The sequence below is a fragment of the Pempheris klunzingeri genome, chromosome 8, assembly GCF_042242105.1.
Source record: "Pempheris klunzingeri isolate RE-2024b chromosome 8, fPemKlu1.hap1, whole genome shotgun sequence".
NCBI classification, from domain to species: Eukaryota; Metazoa; Chordata; class Actinopteri; order Acropomatiformes; family Pempheridae; genus Pempheris; species Pempheris klunzingeri.
In genome coordinates, this window is record NC_092019.1 from 4,680,667 (window position 1) to 4,702,397 (window position 21,731).

At 41.5% G+C, this 21,731-nt stretch overlaps 2 protein-coding genes across 2 annotated transcripts; both read left to right on the forward strand.

The window, feature by feature from the left end:
- Positions 1-551: 551 nt before the first annotated feature.
- Positions 552-9,962, forward strand: ptpn2a (protein tyrosine phosphatase non-receptor type 2a). The gene is made up of 9 exons (XM_070835736.1): positions 552-781; positions 2,445-2,535; positions 2,620-2,720; positions 2,901-2,999; positions 4,545-4,682; positions 5,077-5,286; positions 6,951-7,115; positions 7,586-7,788; positions 8,140-9,962. The coding sequence occupies exons 1-9, from the start codon at positions 725-727 to the stop codon at positions 8,327-8,329; spliced, it is 1,254 nt and encodes a 417-aa protein (XP_070691837.1). The 5' UTR covers positions 552-724; the 3' UTR covers positions 8,330-9,962.
- An 803-nt stretch (positions 9,963-10,765) lies between these two features.
- On the forward strand, positions 10,766-20,579 carry cep76 (centrosomal protein 76). Its single transcript, XM_070835582.1, has 13 exons — positions 10,766-10,969; positions 11,507-11,662; positions 11,879-11,963; positions 12,064-12,288; positions 12,370-12,555; positions 12,886-12,983; positions 13,199-13,327; positions 13,553-13,747; positions 16,902-17,068; positions 17,450-17,609; positions 18,193-18,366; positions 19,606-19,823; positions 20,199-20,579. Exons 1-13 carry the CDS (start codon positions 10,907-10,909, stop codon positions 20,335-20,337), a joined length of 1,995 nt encoding a protein of 664 aa, XP_070691683.1. The 5' UTR covers positions 10,766-10,906; the 3' UTR covers positions 20,338-20,579.
- The last annotated feature ends 1,152 nt before the right edge of the window (positions 20,580-21,731 follow it).

A 21,731-nucleotide genomic window follows, 5' to 3' on the forward strand; every position in this document is an offset into this window, starting at 1 on the left:
GCGCACCGCTACTGACCACAGAGCGGCGCGTTCACACCAGTTTTAAGTAAATCATGTTTTGACGGACTTCGTGAAAACGGTTAAAGTTGAAACTTATCGTGTGGGACCGAGAAATTACTACGATATCATTAAAATATATCTATGAAAACAAATAGCTGACACGGTCAAAAGAGTCAACTGTGTTTATTTTGGTAGATTTTGGCTCAACTGCCGGTCACCGGGGTTGCCAGGTTTGGTGGGATATTCACCTACATTAATTTTGATACTCACATTAAACACTTTTAGACAAGAGGAGTGTAGAGAGAAATGCGTTTTAAATAAAAATTATTAATATATTTGTATTATATGCTATTTTATTAGTTATTCTTATGTTGTGATATAGAAAAAAAATAGAAAAAATATCCCAACCTGCTATCAAAATACAAATTCAGTTCACTACAAGGCAGCAAGTTAATTTTTTTCTTTCTTTTTTTTTTTTTTTGGTAGGTTGAGATAAACACGGAACTGGCAACCCCAGTCAGTCAGCGTGCATGCAGTATTGTGCAGCAGCAGCAGCAGCAGCAGCAGCAGCAGACTCCCCGCAGGGATCCCCAGGGTTACACACACACACATACACACACACACTGCTGTTTAGATGGCTCACAGAGAGGAGTAACTTGGTGAACGGTGCTGCAAACACTCTGTGATCCTCCAGCAAGTGTCTCGGGGCACTAAGTGCGACACAATGGAGCAAGAATTTGAAGACATTGACTCGTCCGGGAGATGGCAAAACCTTTACAATGTAAGTCGGGACACTGGGCCTCTCGTGTTTCTATGACGATCGGTTGCTAACTTACTTAGCTAGCTAATTTGATAGCTAGCCCGTTGGACACCTTTGACGGTTTTTAGCCTCCTGTGCGAGTCGTTTAATCGTGTTAACTTGTAGACTTCGTCACATTGTGTGGAGGTTATTAGCAGGCGCTGTGCACTTGGAGAGGAGGAATGAGAAACTAGCGAATCCGCGCTGGTAGTCGCGGACTTCCGTAGCCAGACGGCTCGCAGCTAGAAAACGTGCAGCGGCACGGTGGCTCCCAGTTGAGCTCGGTTAGCTAATGCTGGCTGACGCTAACAGACGTCAGCTGCAGTTTCTGAGAACTCATCAGGACTTCCAGAGAAAAGCGCATGTGTTTTACCAGCAGCTGTCTGAGAGAGCCCAGCGTTTCGTTTATAATATTTCGGTTCCGGTTAAACTTTAGCTCTACCCCTGAAACATGGGAACTGAATGATAACCTGCAACTGGGGTTGTTTGAAGGCTTACAGTCACCCTGTTGTTGGGAAGTTACAGAGAAACTCTCAGTCAGACTGAAAACACCGGTTTTATTGTTGTTATTTTATTTGTAACCAAGGTTTTATTGATTCTCCTTTTTTCTCTTTTGCATTTTGCATTAATAATGGATGAATGTAACTGAAAGATCAAGTAGACATTGCATAACACATTTACATCTATTAACTGTGGTAATCACACGTGCATTATAAATGCACACAACGTTTACATTCACATAAATTACATGGAGTGAAATGCAAAAAATAGATGGTGTGAATGATAATCATAGTAATGCAGAAACTCAAGATAAGTACACCCGTGTTTTATACCCTAGCCAAAACATTCAAGTAGAATTAGATCATGATTTATTACAGGTTATTATAGGTTTCTAACCTGCATTTAACCTCCTATAGTACTAATTATGACTTAATCCAATCTTTACTCCTACCTGACCTGAAATACCAGTTTTGCACCGCAAATAATCTGTTTATGAATCGAAGAAGATTATTAATCTTGTCATAGTAGATAGATAAATTGCTATGGGTTTCTATGGGGAAAATATATACATATTGTAGTTGATAAGGAAATCATTTTATTCAAGAAACAGTTTCTCAGTGAATTCCAAATTACAGCATCAAGCTTTTAGTTTCAAAGAATTAGAAGTTTGCCAGCTATTCAGTGTTAGTTTTGCTTAAATGTTTAAATTATAATGGTGTCTGTCACAGCTTAGTTTTGTTCTTCCATAGATGCTTTACGTTTTTAGCAGTAAAAGAGTTTCTGTTTGTCTGTGCCTGGAAAAAAGGAGGAGATACTAAAGAGATAAAAATCCTATACACACATTGAAAAGTGTGTGTTAAAGACAGCAGCAGCCAACAGCACAATACACTAATTTGTCAGTCAAAACAAAGCAGAGCAGAGCTCAACACTTCCAGATGATCTACCAGAAAAGACCTACTGTATTTAAGCCCTTTTTTCTCCATTGATACGTTTATGCTGCCACTATTACTGGCCTCCACGTCAGTCAGGCAGGAGGTGTGCTGTAAGTCGATGTATGCTCTAGTTTGTCTGACAGTGTTCCCCATCTCTATCACATGCACTACTCCTAACTTTCTTTCCCCTTTTTTTTTTTGTCTCCCAACAGGAGATCCGTAACCAAGCCAGTGAATATCCTTACAAAGTGGCAAAACTCCCTGTGAATCGGAATTTGAACCGCTACAGAGACGTCAGCCCATGTGAGTCCTATGACAGATAAGGATGTTAATGTAAATGTGTATTGCCGCGAATGACGTCCTTGATGATCTCTCATCTGCTTTCAGACGATCACAGTCGGGTAAAACTTGAAAACTCTGAAAATGACTACATCAATGCAAGTTTAGTCACAGTGGAAGAAGCCCAAAGAGCTTACATTCTTTCTCAGGTACGGCGCAGTACAAGCAATGCAAATGTTAATGTCTGTGTCACTGTCTGCATAAATATACTCTGAATAAATCTGTGGCTCGTCTGAAGAAGGACTTGCAGGCTGTCACATTGATGTTTTGTGAGCTTTTGAAAACGACATGATGTTTTACATGTACATTTATTTCCTTTGCCACCACAGGGGCCATTAAGGAACACCTGTGGTCATTTCTGGCTGATGATTTGGGAGCAGTGTTCCAAAGCTGTTATAATGCTCAACAGAGTGATTGAAAAGGGATCTGTGAGTACACCTCAGCACCTGCTGAGCATTGACTCTTTAAAATTGAGATGAAAGGAAAAATGCTCTAATGTTTCTAACCCTTTTAGATCACATCCCAGGTGCCAAAAAATATATATATATTTTTTATTCTTATATCAAAATCCAATCTTTTTTTCATGTAAATAAAACCAATTTGCACCAATAATACCACGACATCCACCAATCAATCAGCCCTCAGCTTTTAGCAGCACAGAGCTAAGATTCATTAGTAAACTAGCTAGCAGCTGCACAGTATGTCTGTGTGTCTTCAGGTGTTCACTATGACAAAACCTTGCTGTTTCATCTGGACTTCAAGCCCCTGCTGTCGTCTGTTACACTCAATAGTTCTGTGCGACATCTTATAAGGTAATATTAGCTGTAAATGTTCTTGCTACACACAGATCATTACATAAATTGTCTGTTAGCTCTATCGTTCCCAGGTCCACTGTAGCTATATGCCTTTTCACTTTAATGTTACATGTACATGCTGGCAAAGTTACATTTTCTATTGATATTAATGTTTTTATTAACTCCCTTGAGTTTACCTAAAAGGTTGGAAATATGAGCTATAAGTTCTACCAAAAGTAATGCATCCAAGAATCTACTGTTGTATATTTTTACACTTGTTTTGGTAAAAAGAAAATGGCATTTGGACTTTCTTATCTGTTGCTTTTCTATAAACATTCCACAATAGGAATACTTCATTATTACATTTAATTAGACCTCAGTAGCTATTTTCACAAGATTCCCTCCAGACATAGAAATGTTCTCTAATAAGCTGTGTCTGTTGTGTTCTTTCACAAAAATGCATTAAAAACGTTGTTAAACGGTCCTAAAATTACATCTACACCTTCTCCCTCACTGAAAAATACAGAATCCACAAAGATGCATGTATAATACATCTTTTCATTTCAAAAGTTTAACTGATATTCTCCTGTACTGCGTCTAACATGGAAGTTTGAAGTGTACACAACAAGGTGTGATGTCACAAAGTCCTGCTCATACATGCAAGTGTTAAACTAAGATTAAAGATGAGCACAGAGAAGCTTTTTTCCTTCAGCAGAAGAATGTGAAAACAAACGTTGCACTTATGACCTCAAACATCCAAGTGAAGTAACAATTTAAAAAAAAAAAAAAAAAAGTTTTTGTATGGATGTGGGATTTGGAACTGCGCCAAAACCTTTTGTACAGCCCATCAGAGTTTAGGGTTTAAGTCTGTTAAATCTTTGGCACTTTGTCAGAAGTGGTTATTTATGATGTGTAGAAACAAGCTGCCAACTCCTATGAAGTCTACTACCAAAACTACTGACTGTAATGACCCAGAGACCAAGGAACATAATCAAAAGTTGTGTTTGTAGATTGCTCATTCCTTTACATTGGGAACATATATCTTGATGAAAATAGATTCTCTGAATTCAGTGAATGACTGAATTTCATGTGCATTTATCCTGCAGCTTGCCCTTCAGAAGCATGAGAGCATGTGGCTTCATATCCAGGACTTAAGCTAATTCATGTTTGTCTGAACAGGAGAAGTGTGCTCAGTACTGGCCTACCACAGAGGACCTGCAGATGTCTTTCACAGACACAGGGTTTGTTGTCAGGCTACTTTCCGAGGAAGACCAATCCTATTACACAATCCGAGTGCTAGAACTGCAAAACACAACGGTGAGCATGAGCGGCGGACTATTAGATAATAACTGTTAAATGTGGAGTGGTTCAATTTCAGAGATGATATTTTGTGAGATGAAAACTGATATGCGTGTAGTTCAGGAAAATAACAGTACCCCACTGTAGTAAAGAATATGCTCTTTTCATTGCTTTGCTTGTGTTACTTCATTCTCAGGGCAGCTGCTGGATCTGAACATTACATAACATGTCTTAACTTGTTTTATCTTGACTGGTGATAACTATTGTAAATTCAAGTCTAAATTTATGGAGATGAAGGATGCTATGGTTTCACAGGGTGTGCGATGTTTTTCTTTGTGAATAATCAGTTCAGGCAGAACTCTGTCTATGCGATGCTCCAATCGTGGCTGACATCACATGTTTTCTGTTTCAGACGGGCGAGTTGAGGGAGATTTACCACTTCCACTACACCACGTGGCCTGACTTTGGTGTCCCAGAATCCCCGGCCTCCTTCCTCAACTTCCTCTTCAAGGTTCGGGAGTCCAGCTCGTTGGGGCCCGAGCACGGGCCCTCTGTGGTGCACTGCAGCGCAGGGATTGGACGGTCGGGGACCTTCGCCTTGGTGGACACCTGCCTGGTCCTGGTGAGAGCGGGGAGGGGGAATGTTACCAAATGCAGTCAGTGTTACAGAGAAATGTTGCCTAATTCTTACGTTGAAAACCAACAGTAACACATTGCTCAAGAGATGCAAGCTATAGCAAGACGGTAAGATGAGATGTTCATGGTATGATTGGACTTAGTTGGTGGCCGAGAAGGGAGAAGTTGTGGCATGTTGGTATTAAACTTGAATGCATATAGCATTTTCAAATGTCAGTGGGTTTGTTTTCTGCCATGCAAGGAAATAATGGACATTTGACTTCCTAGGCTGCTATTTAGGCACAACATTTAAATAAAACTGTCTGACACATTTAGAAGGGAAATGTCTCTGTTGTAGAGCTGCTAACAACTCAGACATCAGATATATGACCTCACCAGGGGCCCCTACTAGATGCTGTTTTTGTGTAAGCGGCCACAAGCCAAAGAGGATGGAAACCACTAGTCTAATCTTACTCAGTGTACGGCTTCGCATAAGCGTTTTTAATGTAAAATCTTAATCTGTAAAGTAATTGTAAGCAACAAGTAATTAATCAGTATAAAGTAGCATAAAATGGAAATGCTTAAGTTAATTATAATTACCTAAACATGTACTTAGTTTCCACGGAGATAGACACCTGACAGCGGCTGTAGTCAACAATTAAATAGCTGCAAAAAGTGATAAATTCATGTCCATAACTATCAATCCAATGTCCAAGAACTAATGCCAAAAATATAGTATTATGTAGGACTCCACACCGGCTATTCTATAGAAATCAAACTGTGAAAGCTGTTTTAGGAACAAAACGGTTCTCGTTTCCTGGACCAACAATAACACACAGCTCACTTATTAAAGTCATGTCATTTTTTTTTCTCTGTAATTGTAATTCTTTTTTCTCTCACTGGTTAGAAGCTGACAGCGTTTGCTCAGTAGAAGGTGATACCTTCGTGCACAAATCGTAGTTATGAAACATGTTAATCACTGTCACTGTCAGAAATGACACCCACATAGTCGTGATGAAGCAGATAAGCAGAGTTTTTCCAGTCGAGTGATTAACAACTTTACGGTGTGGGTTTTTTTTCTTCTACTTGTTGTTTATTTAGTCATGAATATTTAACGTAATGGAGAAAACCAGTATAGTTAAAGCCAGGTGTTCAGGGGCTTTATTATTGATTTAGAGAATCAGTTTGATTACTGTCTGGTGTAAATACTAATGTTAGCTGGTGGCCAGTTAAGCCCTTTGTTCCCCTTTTAGACAGTCTAAGCCGCCAGTTGTACACTTGGTGCGCCGCAAAGTAGCTTAATTAGTTTGATCAGAGTGATATTCATTCTTAAAGGAAACCGGTGCTGTCCGATCTATAGAGGGCATGAGAGGATGTTGAGACAGCAGATAGCATGTCCACTCATATCTGCTCTAATGCTAATGCACATGATGGCACACAGACCTACCTGCCAAACTGAATGGGATCTGGCCCATTCCCAGCTAATAACCTTTGGATTCAGTCCTAATCAGGTCTTGGGTGTCCGGATCACTGTGGACTTGTGTAACCCTGAACCTCATTACTTGATGTCACATAGCCTGGGTTAAGCTGTCTGAATGTGGTTCAGTATGTAGTGAAAACATAGGCCGAGTCTTTTCAACTGTATTCTAAACACGTTAATCTGTTTTGCAGATGGACAGGAGGAAGAACCCATCATCAGTGGACGTACAGAAGGTGCTACTGGACATGAGGGAATACCGCATGGGCCTGATCCAGACCCCCGACCAGCTCCGCTTCTCCTATATGGCTGTCATCGAGGGAGCCAAGCTCATCCTGACTGACAACTCAGCAGCACAGGTATCTCAGGCACAAGGCTGGCGAGTAAGACTGCCCTTGTAAAATGTCTCAGGCTCATGTTTGGGCTGTGATGAGATGTTTAACACCTTGTTGGTGAGCTCCAGTGCCAGTGAAACTCTGACATCTGAGACTAGAGAGGGGACTGCCAAAGTCTGCAAGGTGATTCCATGGGATACAGGCTGTTACTGAAACCCTTGTGCTGCATTTTCTTGCTTTTCTTGCGTTTGAGGAACAGGTAGAGGTGTCGGGAAACCAGATTTAGGCTTCTGGTCACCTGCAAACCTTGTAGTTGCATAGTTGGAAAAAATTAGCACAGCCATTGATTTCAGTCTAGAAACTAAAAATGTATAAACAAAGGTGACTTTGGTCATCGAGACCCTCTGTTAAGAAGTTCAGAGGTACTGATAAGCTTGGGCAGTCTGAAATATTTCCTTTAGCTTGCCAAACGTTTGTCTTTCTCTCTGTTATAGCAGACCGAGCAGAGAGTGATGTCCAGAGATGACGAGGAACCCGATCTGCCCCCACCACCACCACCACCCAGACCTCACCTCAATGACAGCAGGCCCAACGGTCAGCCAGGACCCTGCCTGGAGCCACAGGCTGACTCAGGAGACCACCAGCTGACAGGAGAACCAGACGGCCAAGACCACAACATGGCAGAGAAGTCTGGGCAGTAAGTAACAGATCAGGACTTCTTACAATGACTTTTGTCAGGTCCATCATGAAGAAAGGGCACAATTGTGGTAAAACTGAAATTCTACATGTGCTCTGTAATCCACAGTGTGAACAGACTAGCTTTGCAAGCACAACTTCTTGCTTTTGTTTCCATCTATGCACTAAAACGACTCCTTGAAATTACTTGTAGGCCTCAGAGAAACTGATCTCTAACCTGCTACAGTTTTGTTTGTAGTTCTTACGTAAGGTCCTTAATTCTCTGGCACGTCAGTGCCCCTGCGCATGAGATTGATGGGATTTTCACACTGTTGTTTGCTGACTACTTATCCTTAACTGACTCTTATTTCAGTATCAGAAAACGACACCGTGAGGAGAGGATTGCCAGCACCTCACAGAAGGTCCAGCAGATGAAACAGAGACTGACCGACTCAGAGAGGAAACGAGAGAAGTGGCTGTACTGGAGACCCATCCTGCTCAACGTCGGCGCCGGGGCAGCGCTGGCCGTCGGCCTGCTGGTGTGCTGGATGTACTCCCAGTGAAACACTCTGGGTCACTTAAAACTGACTCCTATTTTGCACCAGTACCTGGGATTGGGTACTTCCCTAAGTAGAGTTAGATGGTAATATGTGCATAACTGAGGGTATTTATTTCTTTAAGGTCAAAATGCGGGAGCGCTAGATCGAATGATTGTGTGTATATTTTTCATGTAAGATCTTAACAAAAATAGTAACATCTCAGGATCTTGGTGCCAGCACGATGATTTAATTTCCTTTCCTTCTTGTCACTGTTGATGAATGTACTGTATCATAGCAACTTGCTTTGAAAGAAACTAACTAAAGGTGCAGTACAAAGCAAAAACAAACAAAAAAAAAAAATCTGACGGATTTGTTTTTTGCATTCTTTATTTGTAATGGTCAGATGTGTGTTGATCTGTTGACACCTTTTACATTTCAAAATGACTTGTGTTGACTGTCCACATGTAGGAAGACTCCAGAGCCTAGAGGTCACCTATGGCTTTTTTTTTTTTTTTTTTTGGTTTTGTTTCTGTAATGGAGTTTGCATTTCATGCATGCATTTAGAGGTTTTCCAGAGCACCACTTGTTCTTCCATTCACATTTAGCAGGGCATCCCAATACGGCCAGATATATATTTTTGTGTGACTGGACTCTTCGTGGGAAGCTGCCTTGCTGATGTTTCAAACTCTGCTAGAATGTTAACCTTTTATTTTCTGGTATATGAGCACGTTTTTTTTGTAGATTTTGGTTGTCACATGGTTCATAGAAACTGTCCGGTCCCTCACCGCTTAGTGTGTGTGTGTTTACCCACTGGATGGGTTTTTGTGTGTGTGTGCGTGCATGTGTGAGTGAGTGTGTTCAGGTTATCTCGCTGTTGTTTTTGAGGAAACCAAAGCAAAGCTGTCCGTTTTTGGAATATAACAGCCAGGCAAGCTGTTAAATGAGAAAAACTTTTACTCCCTTTAAGGGCAATATATTTTTTGTTAGATCTCTGACATAACTGACACCTGCATTACAAAACGATGGTCACTAGCTTTGCTTGGCGTGTCACTCCTTAATTTGAAACCATAGTATCACCAAATTGGTTTTCAATTGACTGGGACCAATCTAAAGCTACAATAGTGCAATTTAGAAGTCGGAGCAGAGCACCTTGGATTAAAATCCAGTTAGGATGGAGTGATGGCTTACACACGTCTTGTTTGCTGGTTGAGATAGCTTTTAATGTGCCTTGAAGTGAGTTCAAAGGAAAAATGTGCACTCCAAGGTTTCCTACCATGATCAGGACAGATAAAGGTTTATGTGAGCTGGTGTTTCCCATGAGTAACATGTTTGCACTGCATCGACGGAGATATGGTAAACTGTATCAGAGTTGATTGCACACCAAATGTGTCATTAGCATGTGCCGAATGATGTGTTTCTGATTGGCTAGTTACCACTGTTGGACATGGCTTTTACTCAGTTTTAACCCAGTTTAAGACACACGTTTGACCATAACATTCCATTCATTCTTGATTTCCACATAAGATTTCAGGGGAGTTTTGTACACTGCTGAGCTGCAGTGAGAGCAGGACAGATGGTGTTTTGAAAACAACAACAAAAAAAAGAACAAACAAAATACTTATTAAAATAAAACGTTCATCCTTTTTTACCAAACCCTGCTTGTCTACTTGTGCTTTTTTTCTTTCTTCTTTTAGTCAGTAAAGCAGCTTTTACAGTGTTCACCCCCAGCTCTCCTCATCCCTGCACTGCTGTGCTGTGTTACAGTCATAATTTCATTCTGACCATGAGTTAAATCAATGCAGCCAGACTGGAGGCCTCTCACTGTGGATTCCAGGAATTGATTCAATATTTCTAGAAGAGGCCTTGCTCATATTGACTGCTGTAGTAATTTAATTTTCTCTTGTCTGTGGGATGGCGCTGGCGTGTGTGGAGGAGGAAGTACTGTATTTACTCATACCTACCCACTAGAAGAAAGACAATGTAGATATTTTTCTCTTTTTCTAAAGTGCTACAAACACAATTATCATTTCAATGTTAAAAAAAAAATAGGTGAGAGGAAAAAATGTATTGCCTTAATACAAATTGGTTGATTCGATTTTTAAAAAGAGCAAAGTTGAGGGTAGATTTAAAAGGCCGATTGATACAAACTACAATTGGGACTATAGAGGGGTCCTTTATCGCTTGTCGCAGGCCATGACGTCATTAAGGCAACCAATATGATCCCTGAATAAAATAGAAAATGTTTACTCAACCAAAATGAACAAAAACAAAAATAAACTTCCTCTAAAATTAAATATCTCTTCAGTGATGTTTCACTCAACGTGTGCAATTTTGGTCTGGAACAGAAAGGTTGAATACCGAATTACTTTGCCCATAAGACTTCAGGCATCAGTGGAGCCGTATTCCCGCTTGCTTTTCCGCCACAGTTTAAACTGGCAGCTGTGGCTGTCAATGAAATTTGTCTCTGATACAGACGGCAGATGTTTACAAGGATCAAATACTGCCCAAACAAGAAAACTACACTTGTTAATCGTTCCTGATAGAGCCCCGTTTCTAAAGCAGCTAGCTACAAGCGTCAAAACTGGCCAGATCTCCGCTGCAATGTCTCTGCCTCCAGAGAAAGCTTCCGAGCTGAAGCAAATCATTCACAACCACCTGCTCAAGGTGAGCAAACTACATAGATTGTATATCTTTACATGCTTATGTTATTAATCAAAGTCCCTTTGAATGCTACAGTGCTTAAACCACATGTTTTGACAGTTAGGCATATGTGTTTTCTTGAAGGAAGACCGACTGCAAACTGCCATTGAAAAACATAGTAAATTAATGTCTACTTGCTTACTGACTAAAGTTCACACAACATGGATCATATTTTAAGGTCTAACACCACTAAACTCCGTCTGTTTTCCAGTTCGGCTGTGCTAAATATGTATATTATGTCATTATTTAAAACGTTATTCAGTTGTAAAACACGGGTGGAAGATGCTGTAATTACCTTCACAGCTTGTAGGTCTACTTATATATATTTTAAATCTCGATGGGAGACTTGAATCATGAATATTTTAAAGACTTGGGTTACTCGTTCATTTTGCTCATCACTCTGAAGATGAACTGTGCATTTTCTGTGGGGTGGGGGAAAGCTACTGATAGACAATTAACCTTACATGTGTGTGGGGTTCCTCTGTCTTTTCTGGTCTTCAGATGGATATCCATGGGAGGATCCGAGAGGTGCTGGCTGAGACTGTGAGGGATGACCAAGGTCCAGCACATCGATCTCTGTCTGAGGCGGATTTCCTACGTGCTCTGCAGCACAGGGGCATCATAGATGATGTGATGAAGGACCTACGCTTTACCCAGGTTGGCCAACACTTTACAGACACATTTCAAACGTATAGATTTGATAAGTAGGCCGACAGCAGTTCAGTTTAATTCATTGGATGCAACATTGAAAATATACTGTTCCTAACTAAATTGAATAATTCCAGTTTTCGAGCACTAATTTGAAATGATCCATTGCATGAATTCTATCACCAGCTGAATGTCTGGTACCTTTGTCATGTTGTGCTTTGGTAGGACGTACCCACAGATGCAGACACAGGATCTCCTCCAAAGCCTGCTACCCACTTTGTTGATAAGAATATTACTCCGCTGGAAAAAAGTAAGAAACATCTTTCACAAACCCAAATAAACCAACACTTTTCACTCAAATTGTCCTCGTCAGTGTCTGAACAGTTAAGACATTCTTTTCATTCTGTCAGCCAATATTGACCCATCCAGGCGGTACCTGTATCTCCAAGTTCTGGGTGGTAAGGCCTTTCTGGAGCACCTCCAGGAGCCAGAGCCTTTACCAGGTCAGGTGTGCTCTACATTTACACTCTACCTGCACTTCCGCAACCAGAGGTTTCGCTCAAAGCCAGTGCCCTGTGCCTGTGAACCTGACCTGAAGGAGGGCTTCCTCTTAGAGATCCACAGAGATGGCAGAGGTACACTTAATTTAGCACTGCTGGTGTCCGTCAACTGCTGAATATATTATCTGTACTAAGGTGGAACTTTTTGTGCTGCAGGAGAGGGCAGTAAAATGGCAGATCCCACCACCATGCTCTCTATGTGTGACCCGGTTCACTTGGTGCTCATCAAGACGGACACATCCAGTGAGACGACGCTGGTCTCGTCCTACTTCCTGGACTGGAGGACTGTCCTCAGCTCGCCCAGTGGGAAGACCTGCATTGCTGTGGAGCTGATGGGAGTTGGTGAGGGAGATTGATTCTGCTGCAGTGAATGAAGGAGGAATGGTGTTAGTAAAGAATGATGAATGCAGTTCATTGGTAGAGTGGACCAGAATAGAGTAGAGAAGTAGATTACTACTCTATATCCTGCACATGCATGTGGTTGAACTTGCTGAGCTATTCATTAGTTACCTTTCTTGCAAGTCCTTCTCAAAGGATGATTTCTGTAGTACTGTACGAGAAATAAGCAAAGATCAGAGAAAAGTAATAAAAAAGAAATCTAACTTTGAGTAGCAAAACAATAGTCTGTCCTTATTATTTCCATGTACAAACAATGTGTGTGTGTGTCACCAGGAAGTGAATGTAAAGTCCCAGCTGGTGTTTTGACGGTCAGTCTGGAGCTCTACCCTCCTCTCACAGAGACTCTGAACACTGACATCATCAGCACACAGGTCAGCACACTGGAGTCTCTTTATCTCTGTCTGTTTACTCATCTGCTTCATTATTCATGATTAAAAATAACGCAGTGAACTAACCTTGAATCATTACAACAGAATTCCATTAACGCTGTTAGGAATCAATCAGAGCTGATAGAAAGGCTGCCGTGTAAGTGACGCATCGAAGCTGTGTATTCACTAACTGATACCAGTGTGTGTTTCTCATTCAGCAATCACTGGAGAGGCAGAGGACGGCGGAGAAGGAGAGACTCTTCCTAGTTTATGCCAAACAGTGGTGGAGGGAGTTCCTTGAGATACGTCCATCACACCAATCCAAAATGGTGAAAATCTTTGCACAGGTTCGTCTAAACTCATGTCAAACCTTTATATGACATAGTTTTGCTTACTTTTATGGCATTTATTCGTACCCACACCTTTTTTTAACCAGGAACAACCAGATTCATTCACTCATACTCTGGTTTAGTGTGTTACTGCCTTGGGTTGAGGACCTTTCATATTCCTAGCCAGTTTAGGGACTATTAGGTCCTCCATATCATATGTGGCTCTAACACCTCTCTCTGCAGGACGAGAATGGCGTCAACAGGCCAGTGTGTTCGTACGTGCATGTCCTCCGGGCAGGCCGGCTGCTGGAGAGCCCTCGACAGGCGGCCCGCTTCGTCAGCTTGCTGGGCCATGAGAAGGCCCCGGTGGTGGGAGGAGGAGGAGGAGGCAAGCAGGAGCAGTGGTGCACTTTAATGGCGTTCTTGTGCAGAGGGAAGGTGAGGAGAACTGGCCGTCTTCTTGGCAGCCATAACAGGGATGAACTCATTTTTCAGATGACAATGCACTCACTGTACCGCTAGATCCTTACGGTCAAAGTCCGAGACAATGGCAGATTTATGGTCTTTTTACGCCAAAGTTCATGTGAAGTGGTTTGTGTTTCGTCAGTTCTTCTAAATGGACATAAATCACAAGAATGTAAAGTGTGTGTCACTCACCTGACTGAGTCTGGACTTAACATTCATCTTCACTGTAACACAAGTATTTTTTAAATCTGTTTGCACTTTAAATATAAATTCCGTAGATCTAAAGATGTGGAAAGCATCTCTCTTTTTTTCAGGATGTGTCGACTATAGTTTTACTTTTTATGATTTACCATCTTGTTTGTGACATACTGTCTTTGAGTAAGTGCAAGGCAGCCATCCAAAATTCCCATTTGGCTTCTCCTTAATAGCAGCGTCTTCACGCTATTGTTAGTATAACTTCTCCTTTTCTCTGTCAGACTGTATAAACAGTTTGGACATATCTGCAGCACTAATGAGTAAATCATTCTGCAGATAATAATATTAGTGAAACGTAGTGTACAAGTTTATGTGCCGTTTTTATGACAGTTGGAAATAACTGGCTCTTCAAATCAGTGAGTATCAATAAAACCCTCAATCATTTTATAGAGATGAGAGCCCTGTTTTGACAATAGGTGATAAAATCTCCTAAGCTATGTTCCATTTGTTTTAAAAAGGTGTTCTCAAATCTCCTCTAACAATCATCCATACAATCATAAATACTGTGACACAGTAGGACAGCAAATTGACAGTTATCCTTATTTTTAAACACAATGATTAAAATATAAGTTTAAACCTGCAGAAAAGCAAATGAACAAAACCTTTTTGGCCTTCTCTTTAGTCCTCCATATCTTTCCTGTTATTTACATCAGGTCATAGATTTAGATCCACATGTTTTCCTCTGGTTAACCCCCCAAAATCAGATCCAGCCTGGGGACGACTACGCTGATCTCGACACGTGTGTGATGTGGATGGTTTTAGAAACGTAACACTGAGACCTGTTCTTTGATTGTTTTGGAGCAGCTCCTGACTTTCATGACTATACATGACAAAACCATTGTGATAAAACAATGGCGCACAGAAATTACCCACAAAACCAGAGCATTCTTTGAGAAGGAAAACAAGGATGGATGAGGATAATACTTTGGCAAGTCCATTTCCCTCTTTATCATTATATTTAAATATTTACATTCAAACCTAATGTGATGCTCGTCTCCCAGATGATCGGTACAAAGGTTGCAGACCCTTTGGTTCCCATCCAGGCCTTTATATCTTCCACTAACCCTGGGAATCCTAGTGTTGTTAACCCTGATAATATAAGTATTTTGTCATCAATTTTGGTTTTCATATAGTCTGTACCGTCAGTTTTAAACCCCTGATTGAATTTAGCATAAATAACACATGCTGGCATACTGACCCATGTCACAGATCGTCTTTGCCTCTGTGAGTTTAGTAAACATGAGGTTACCAACCTGATGTGTCCCTTTACATGTCGTTTCAGTCTGATTAGCATCAAAAGTTGTGCACCTCTGCACACTGTGAATAAGATAACACCACAGAAACAGATTCACTGGGAAGAATATTTAAAGTATTGTGAGTGGAATTCAATTCTAATTTGCAAACGTTGTGTTAAATGTGCAAAAAGCAAAAAAGCTAGCTGTGGTGTAATCTATGTTTAATCAAGTTATCTCACTGAGATCAAGTGGACCTGAATACAACGAGTAAAATACTATACAAATAGTAATATTGAAATTTTGTAATCCTCTCTAATTTATTCCATTTGTAAGGTGGACAGTAAGGAGAACCATGTGAAAAGAAAAGTTTCAGTTGTATTTTCCCTTTAACAGACCTTATCCTCATGTAGCCTCTGTCTGGCCACACTGACTCTAATGTATGTTTTATTATTAATGTCACAAATGTCTGCTGCTCAGTTTTGTTCCATCAGTCACAAAGCATCACATCAACTTGGTTCAGCTGCGTTTACATTTACTCTAGTGTCGTTTCTGAGCACAGCTCATTGTATCATTTCTGAGAAAGAAGGATTGTGCAGAGTCGACTGACTGATGCATTTTCATCTCTCGGCAAGATAGTGGGGAATTTCCCAGACCACCACAGGATAAATGTTCCCTGCCTCTCCTCTGTGAGCGGCTGGCAAGACAGACACAACACAACTCTCACAAAGTGGCCTTTGTCAGCTGTGATTTATGAGTTTCATTCCAGGGAAAATTAATTTAGCCTCATCAGTCCCCAGCCTGTTCCGATGCTGCCGTCCATATTAGCACTTCTGGGGAACATCTATCATTCTGACTTGCCTGAAGCCCGAGCCAGCACGCAGCAGCAGCAGCAGCAACAGCAGCAGCAGCAGCACAAGTCCCCAGCTCAACCCAGGCCTCTTTACTGGAAAAGTTGTACGAGTGAAATGAGAGTTGCTTACTGTCATGGACAATTTGAAGACTACAGAGTTTATTTCCTCTCCAGCAGTCTTTTCTTGCGTTCGCCACTTCTGAGAAAGGCTAACAGTGCAGCGAGAGCAGGATATTGTATTTCTGTTTAAACAGACTGTTGTAGTGACATGAATTAGACAAGCAGCGGGGATGGCATGAAGACAGCAGCGAATCTCTTCAAATCTGTCTAAATATAGAGACTCAGAATACGTCAAGGTTAAACTCCATGAAGCCACACTGTAAATGATGGATTTGTCCCGAACAGGGGTCACACCTTCTACTGTTTTTCACTCATGAGTATTTTTTAACAGCTTTTTCTAATTTTACAGGAAATTCAAGGGGAGAGTGTCGGTAAAGGTGGAAATGGAGAAGCCAACAGGCATAAATCAAAGGGGTCCAGACTTTGAATTTGAATGTGCCAATGTATTTTTAAGAAAGATGTTAGGGGGAAAAGATCTGGGATCCATCAGTCACATCTCATGATCTCAATAAATAAATAAATGGAGGAAGAAAAGAGGTGCATTACCTGAATTGCTCTCTAAGTACAAATGACTATAATGTCACACTAAACAGGATGCTGATAATATGTTTTCCACATTTAATTCTCAGAAACCAGACCAGAACTCATCAGTGTCTGTCCTCCTCAGGGAGACTGCGAGGACCACGCCACCCTGCTGTGCAGCCTCCTGCTGGGCTTTGGCCTGGATGCGTATGTGTGTGTGGGGACCAAAGCCAAAGGAGCACCACACGCCTGGGTCCTCACTCGCGGCACTGAGGGGAGCATCACCTTCTGGGAGAGTCTGACAGCACACAGGTCCCATTTGTTTTTGTTTTTTTTCGGTTCTTCAGACACCTGATAAATTATGTAATGAAGCTGCTTTTACTGCTCCTCTGTCCCTCCGGCATTAAAGTGGAGCCTCAATCCCATGAAGGTTTCCCTGAAATGTGGTGGCCAGGCTCTGGGCCAAGAAACAACTGATTACATTTGGATGGTTATCCAGTTCTGGGATTTTGTTCATAACTCAATGATCTTATAATGGAGCTCCACTTGATTCCATATTTATATTTGTAAATGCTGCACTGTAATGCTATTTGTAAATACTACAGTATTTATTCAATGTGTTCACTATCACTGTGAAAACATGTTTGCTTGTTATGGCACTGATTAGCCTCGATGTCCCACATGTATGGTCAGATACCTGCACAAGGCCATAGACCCAGATGCCCCACCCCTGGCCCCGCAGCCCAAACCCTCCTCCCCCTACCGGACCGTCGGCTGCGTCTTTAACCATCAAACCTTCCTGGCAAACTGCCAGCCCTCCGATGCTGTGGAGCTCTGTGTGTTTGACTTCCAGGTAAGAGGACAGTGTCCCTCACAGTTAACACACTAACACTGGATTGGTGGTGTGAGAACTGCCACCCTGATGAAAACATTTTTATTTCTATTTCATGTTCTTTTGCTGTATTTACTAATCATTAAGGCACTTAAGTGGTGAAAATGTGCCTTTAAATGCCATTGTGCTATTCACAGTAGTTTTGTTGGCAGGGTTAATGTTAACAGTCAGGGTCAGGATTTGGTGAAATGAAAATCATTCACACTGCATGTTAAATCGCCCAGAACAGATTTAATCAAACGGACAGTGGTGATTTTAAGTCACACAGAGGGCAGAGGTAGCCTGGAGCGGACAGCAGTGGGCTTGTCACTGGATAGTTGCCAGTTTCAATCATCAGACAAGGGGCCAGTTTGCGGACAGGAAAATTGAATCTGCAACAGTACCATTTATCAGCAACTCCTGTCCTGCCACGTTACCCTAAAGCGAGGAGGCAAACCCCCAGCGGCTGCAGCGTAGTGCTTCCACTGAACAGAAGCTGTAAGGAGGGCTGTATAGGAGCGTCGGCTAAACGCCTGTTTTTATCTTTTCCGTCATTTCCCTTCAGAATCAGTCTCGGTGGAAGGCGATGAGCGAAGAGGCTCTGAAGTCTGTTTGTGCTCCAGGCTCCACCACCTCTCTGCCCCCTCTGCCTCCGCTCTGTGCCCCGTCCCTGGATGCTGCTGCTGCCAGCAATCAGCTGGAGCTAGAGATGCGGTACCTGGTCTCTGAGCACAGGAAGGTAAGACACAGTGCTGGACTAAATATCCACCCTTAAAGTTTGGAAGTTTTATGTTATGTTCAACTCATCTGCACTGTGCTGAGTGTGTGACAGTATGGCAGGTGACGGCTATGGTTAATGTATCCGCTGAATAAGTTCTACCCACCTGTTTTTATGCACATATTCATTTTTCATATAAAAGAGACAATCCAAAATCCCAAAATACATGAAATAGTTTTCACACTTGGCTGAGGTGGAGAAGTTGGTATATTAATGAAAATAAAATGAGCATTGGAAACAGACTAAATCATAACTTGTGTTTCCACTACATAGATGAAACCATCAGATCTCTGTGGAGCCATGAGGAGACTGTAACCGTCCTGAAGTTAATACATGAAACAAACTACATTTGTGTTTGTAAGGAGAGTTGACTAATGGCTCAAATATAGTATTAGTAATATATAATATAGTATTAGTAGTAATATCTATGATATTTAAATGGGATAAAATTGATGTGTATTTCAGAATTTCCTACTAAGATTAAATCTTGCATACACTACTCACAAAAAGTTAGGGATATTCGGCTTTCAGGTGAAATTTCAGGATGAACCTAAAATGCATTCTAACCTTTCCAGGTGAGCTTAATGTGACCTTCTCTAAACCTTTGAATGCACATGTCCAACTGTTCAGTGTCTCAGTACTTTCTGCACCAGCTGCTGTTCTCTAACAAGAAGCTTAACAGCAACATTCACAACAGGTTTGATCCATGAATCCACCAATACATTTCCTGCTTCAGTTAGAATTGGTATTTAAACAGTCCTCCTCATCCTGCTGTTCACATTCTGACATCATGAGACCAAGACGACACCTAACAGTTGATCAGCAGCACCTCAACACTGGAGGCTTCAAACAGGAAGTCCTCAGACGGAGGTGTTCACTGAGCTTAGAGGGTCACAGAGTGTCATCAGGAGGTTGGAACAGTGATACAGAGTGACTGTTAGTGTATGTTAACAGGATGTAATACTGTATTCTGAATTGCATGTGATTGGTAGACTTGTAAAAAATAACACATTTATATTTTCAATGGAATGTTTGAATGTATGCATTTACTTGCACAGCATCAGTATAACATCACTGGGGGGGAGGTGACAAAGTGTGTTTCTTCATGTGTGACTTGGATAAACTGCCACTGACCAGTTACAGGTTAGATGTTGGGTCTTGCAAGAATTATAAGAATTACTGAAGCAAACTCTCCTCCAGGACCTGGAGCTGGCGACAGTGTGGGACGACCACCTGTCCTACCTGCTGTCCTCGGCGCTGTCAGCCTATGAGCTGGAGCGCTGCACCGGCGTCTCTTGTGGCAACGAGGAGTTCCAGGATGCGGTGAGGAGGGCGGTGCCAGACGGACACACCTTCAAAGGCTTCCCCATCCACTTCCTTCACCGCAATGCACGTAGAGCCTTTGCCACCTGCCTCAGGTGAGCCTGTCGGCAGCGTGGTGAATGTGTGGTTCAAAACATGTTGCTTTTTTTTGTGGATACAGTTATATGACTCTATGAACGAACAATAACAATATCTGCCTAATCGACCCCATTCAGAGAGCAGCAAATGATGTCCTGACCTCCCTGACCAACAATTTCTTCCCAGCTGCATCTTAGTCTGTGTTATTAGCAGCCTATTGTAGCACAGTAGCATATAAATGCATACATGTGCCCCCAGCACCAAATCCTGACCGTTAAATTGAACTGAACACAGTACTCAGCTGTGTCTTGAGCTCCTGGAAAATGACATTAGACTGTAAAAGACTCTGCAATACTTCACATTTAACAGGCTGTCTCTCACTTCCTGTGCAGGTCTCCGTTCTGTGAGGAAATAGTGTGTTGTCGTGGCGACCACGTGCGGCTTGCGGTCCGTGTGCGGGTGTTTGCCTATCCTGAGAACGCATGTGCAGTGTGGCTCATGTTTGCATGTAAATACCGCTCTGTACTCTGACCCACGGACAGGAGGTACCCAAAAACTACCAGCTTATGTTTGCATAATGACCTCAGACTATTTTAGATCTTCACAGAGACACTTCAGGCCCGGTTTGTATAGATTTGTGTAAATTACCATAAGAACACCTGGACCTAAGTGGAGACATGTGGTCTCTGCTGTGATTCTCAGGCCTTTATTTTCCAGCCAGGTAGACTCTTTATTTGTACAGACATTCATACTCAGAATTGTATTTATATCTATTCTTGTAAATAAACGGATCTTTGATCATCTCACTGTGTACTTTTTAGAGGATGACATTTAGAGATGACATCTATGCTGCAATACTGTAAATACATAGTGCAGTGTACAGTCTGACCTGACCGTAAACCCTACACTTATACAAATCAGTTAATGTTTCTGTTCTGTATCACATAGTTTGTTGTTCTTCCTCACCTTCGATTCTTCAATCACTTCCAATTGAAAATACACACACTTAATAAGGTACCAGTATTCTGAAGATTACGGTAATCATGTAAACTAAGGTAAGCTACCGGAATAGTTGAAAGTACAAAGTATTAAACCACAATTTACACTTTATACGCTGCATTATTTTGAGAGTAATCAAAAGCAAAGTAATTGCATTTCTTTTTCTTTCTAATGCTGCCACATGATGTACTGAAAATATATTGCAGTGGTGGTGAAGTAATTAGCAATTATGTTTCAGTGCTGTTCACCACGTAATGTTGTTAAAATGCTCCAAGGAGAAAAACTCGGAAAAACACACACGAGCCACTGATTCAGTGATCTGCACGCCTACAGTAGGAACAGGCATTGAAACTTATGCTGACATGTCATGGTCGTTTTCTGAGGACTGAACATGAGGAGGAATCAGTGTTTTACTCTTTGTATGTAAAAGATGACATCATACGCTCAAAAGTAAGATCTTTAGAAGTTAGTTTGGCTCTTTGCACCAAGACTCCAGAGCCATCTTAAAATACTGTATTATAAGAGCATGTAATACATTAAAACAGCACTAGATGGCGTGTTAAGACAATTGTTGGCTCATTGGATGCAGCTCATAGTTTTATCCTGGCCTGTTGGACACATGAGAGTAGACCTGCATGCTTACAGCTCTTAAAAGCATCTTTAAATACATATTGGATAACATGAGTGCGGTCACTTCACTGGTCCACTCGAGCCCTCACTGCCTGCTGGAGCGTGACAGAACCATATATTTATATCTAATCAGTGGAGGCGTTTAGAACAGTTGATGCAAAACTGGCAGAATAATTGGAAAAGCCATAAAACCGTAAGAATTGAATTTGATTTCATTTATGCTGCAAAATCCTGAAGATATTTTTCCACTTTAGGTGCAGGAGGAGAAGCCACAGTGAAGCCATTATTGTGGCTTG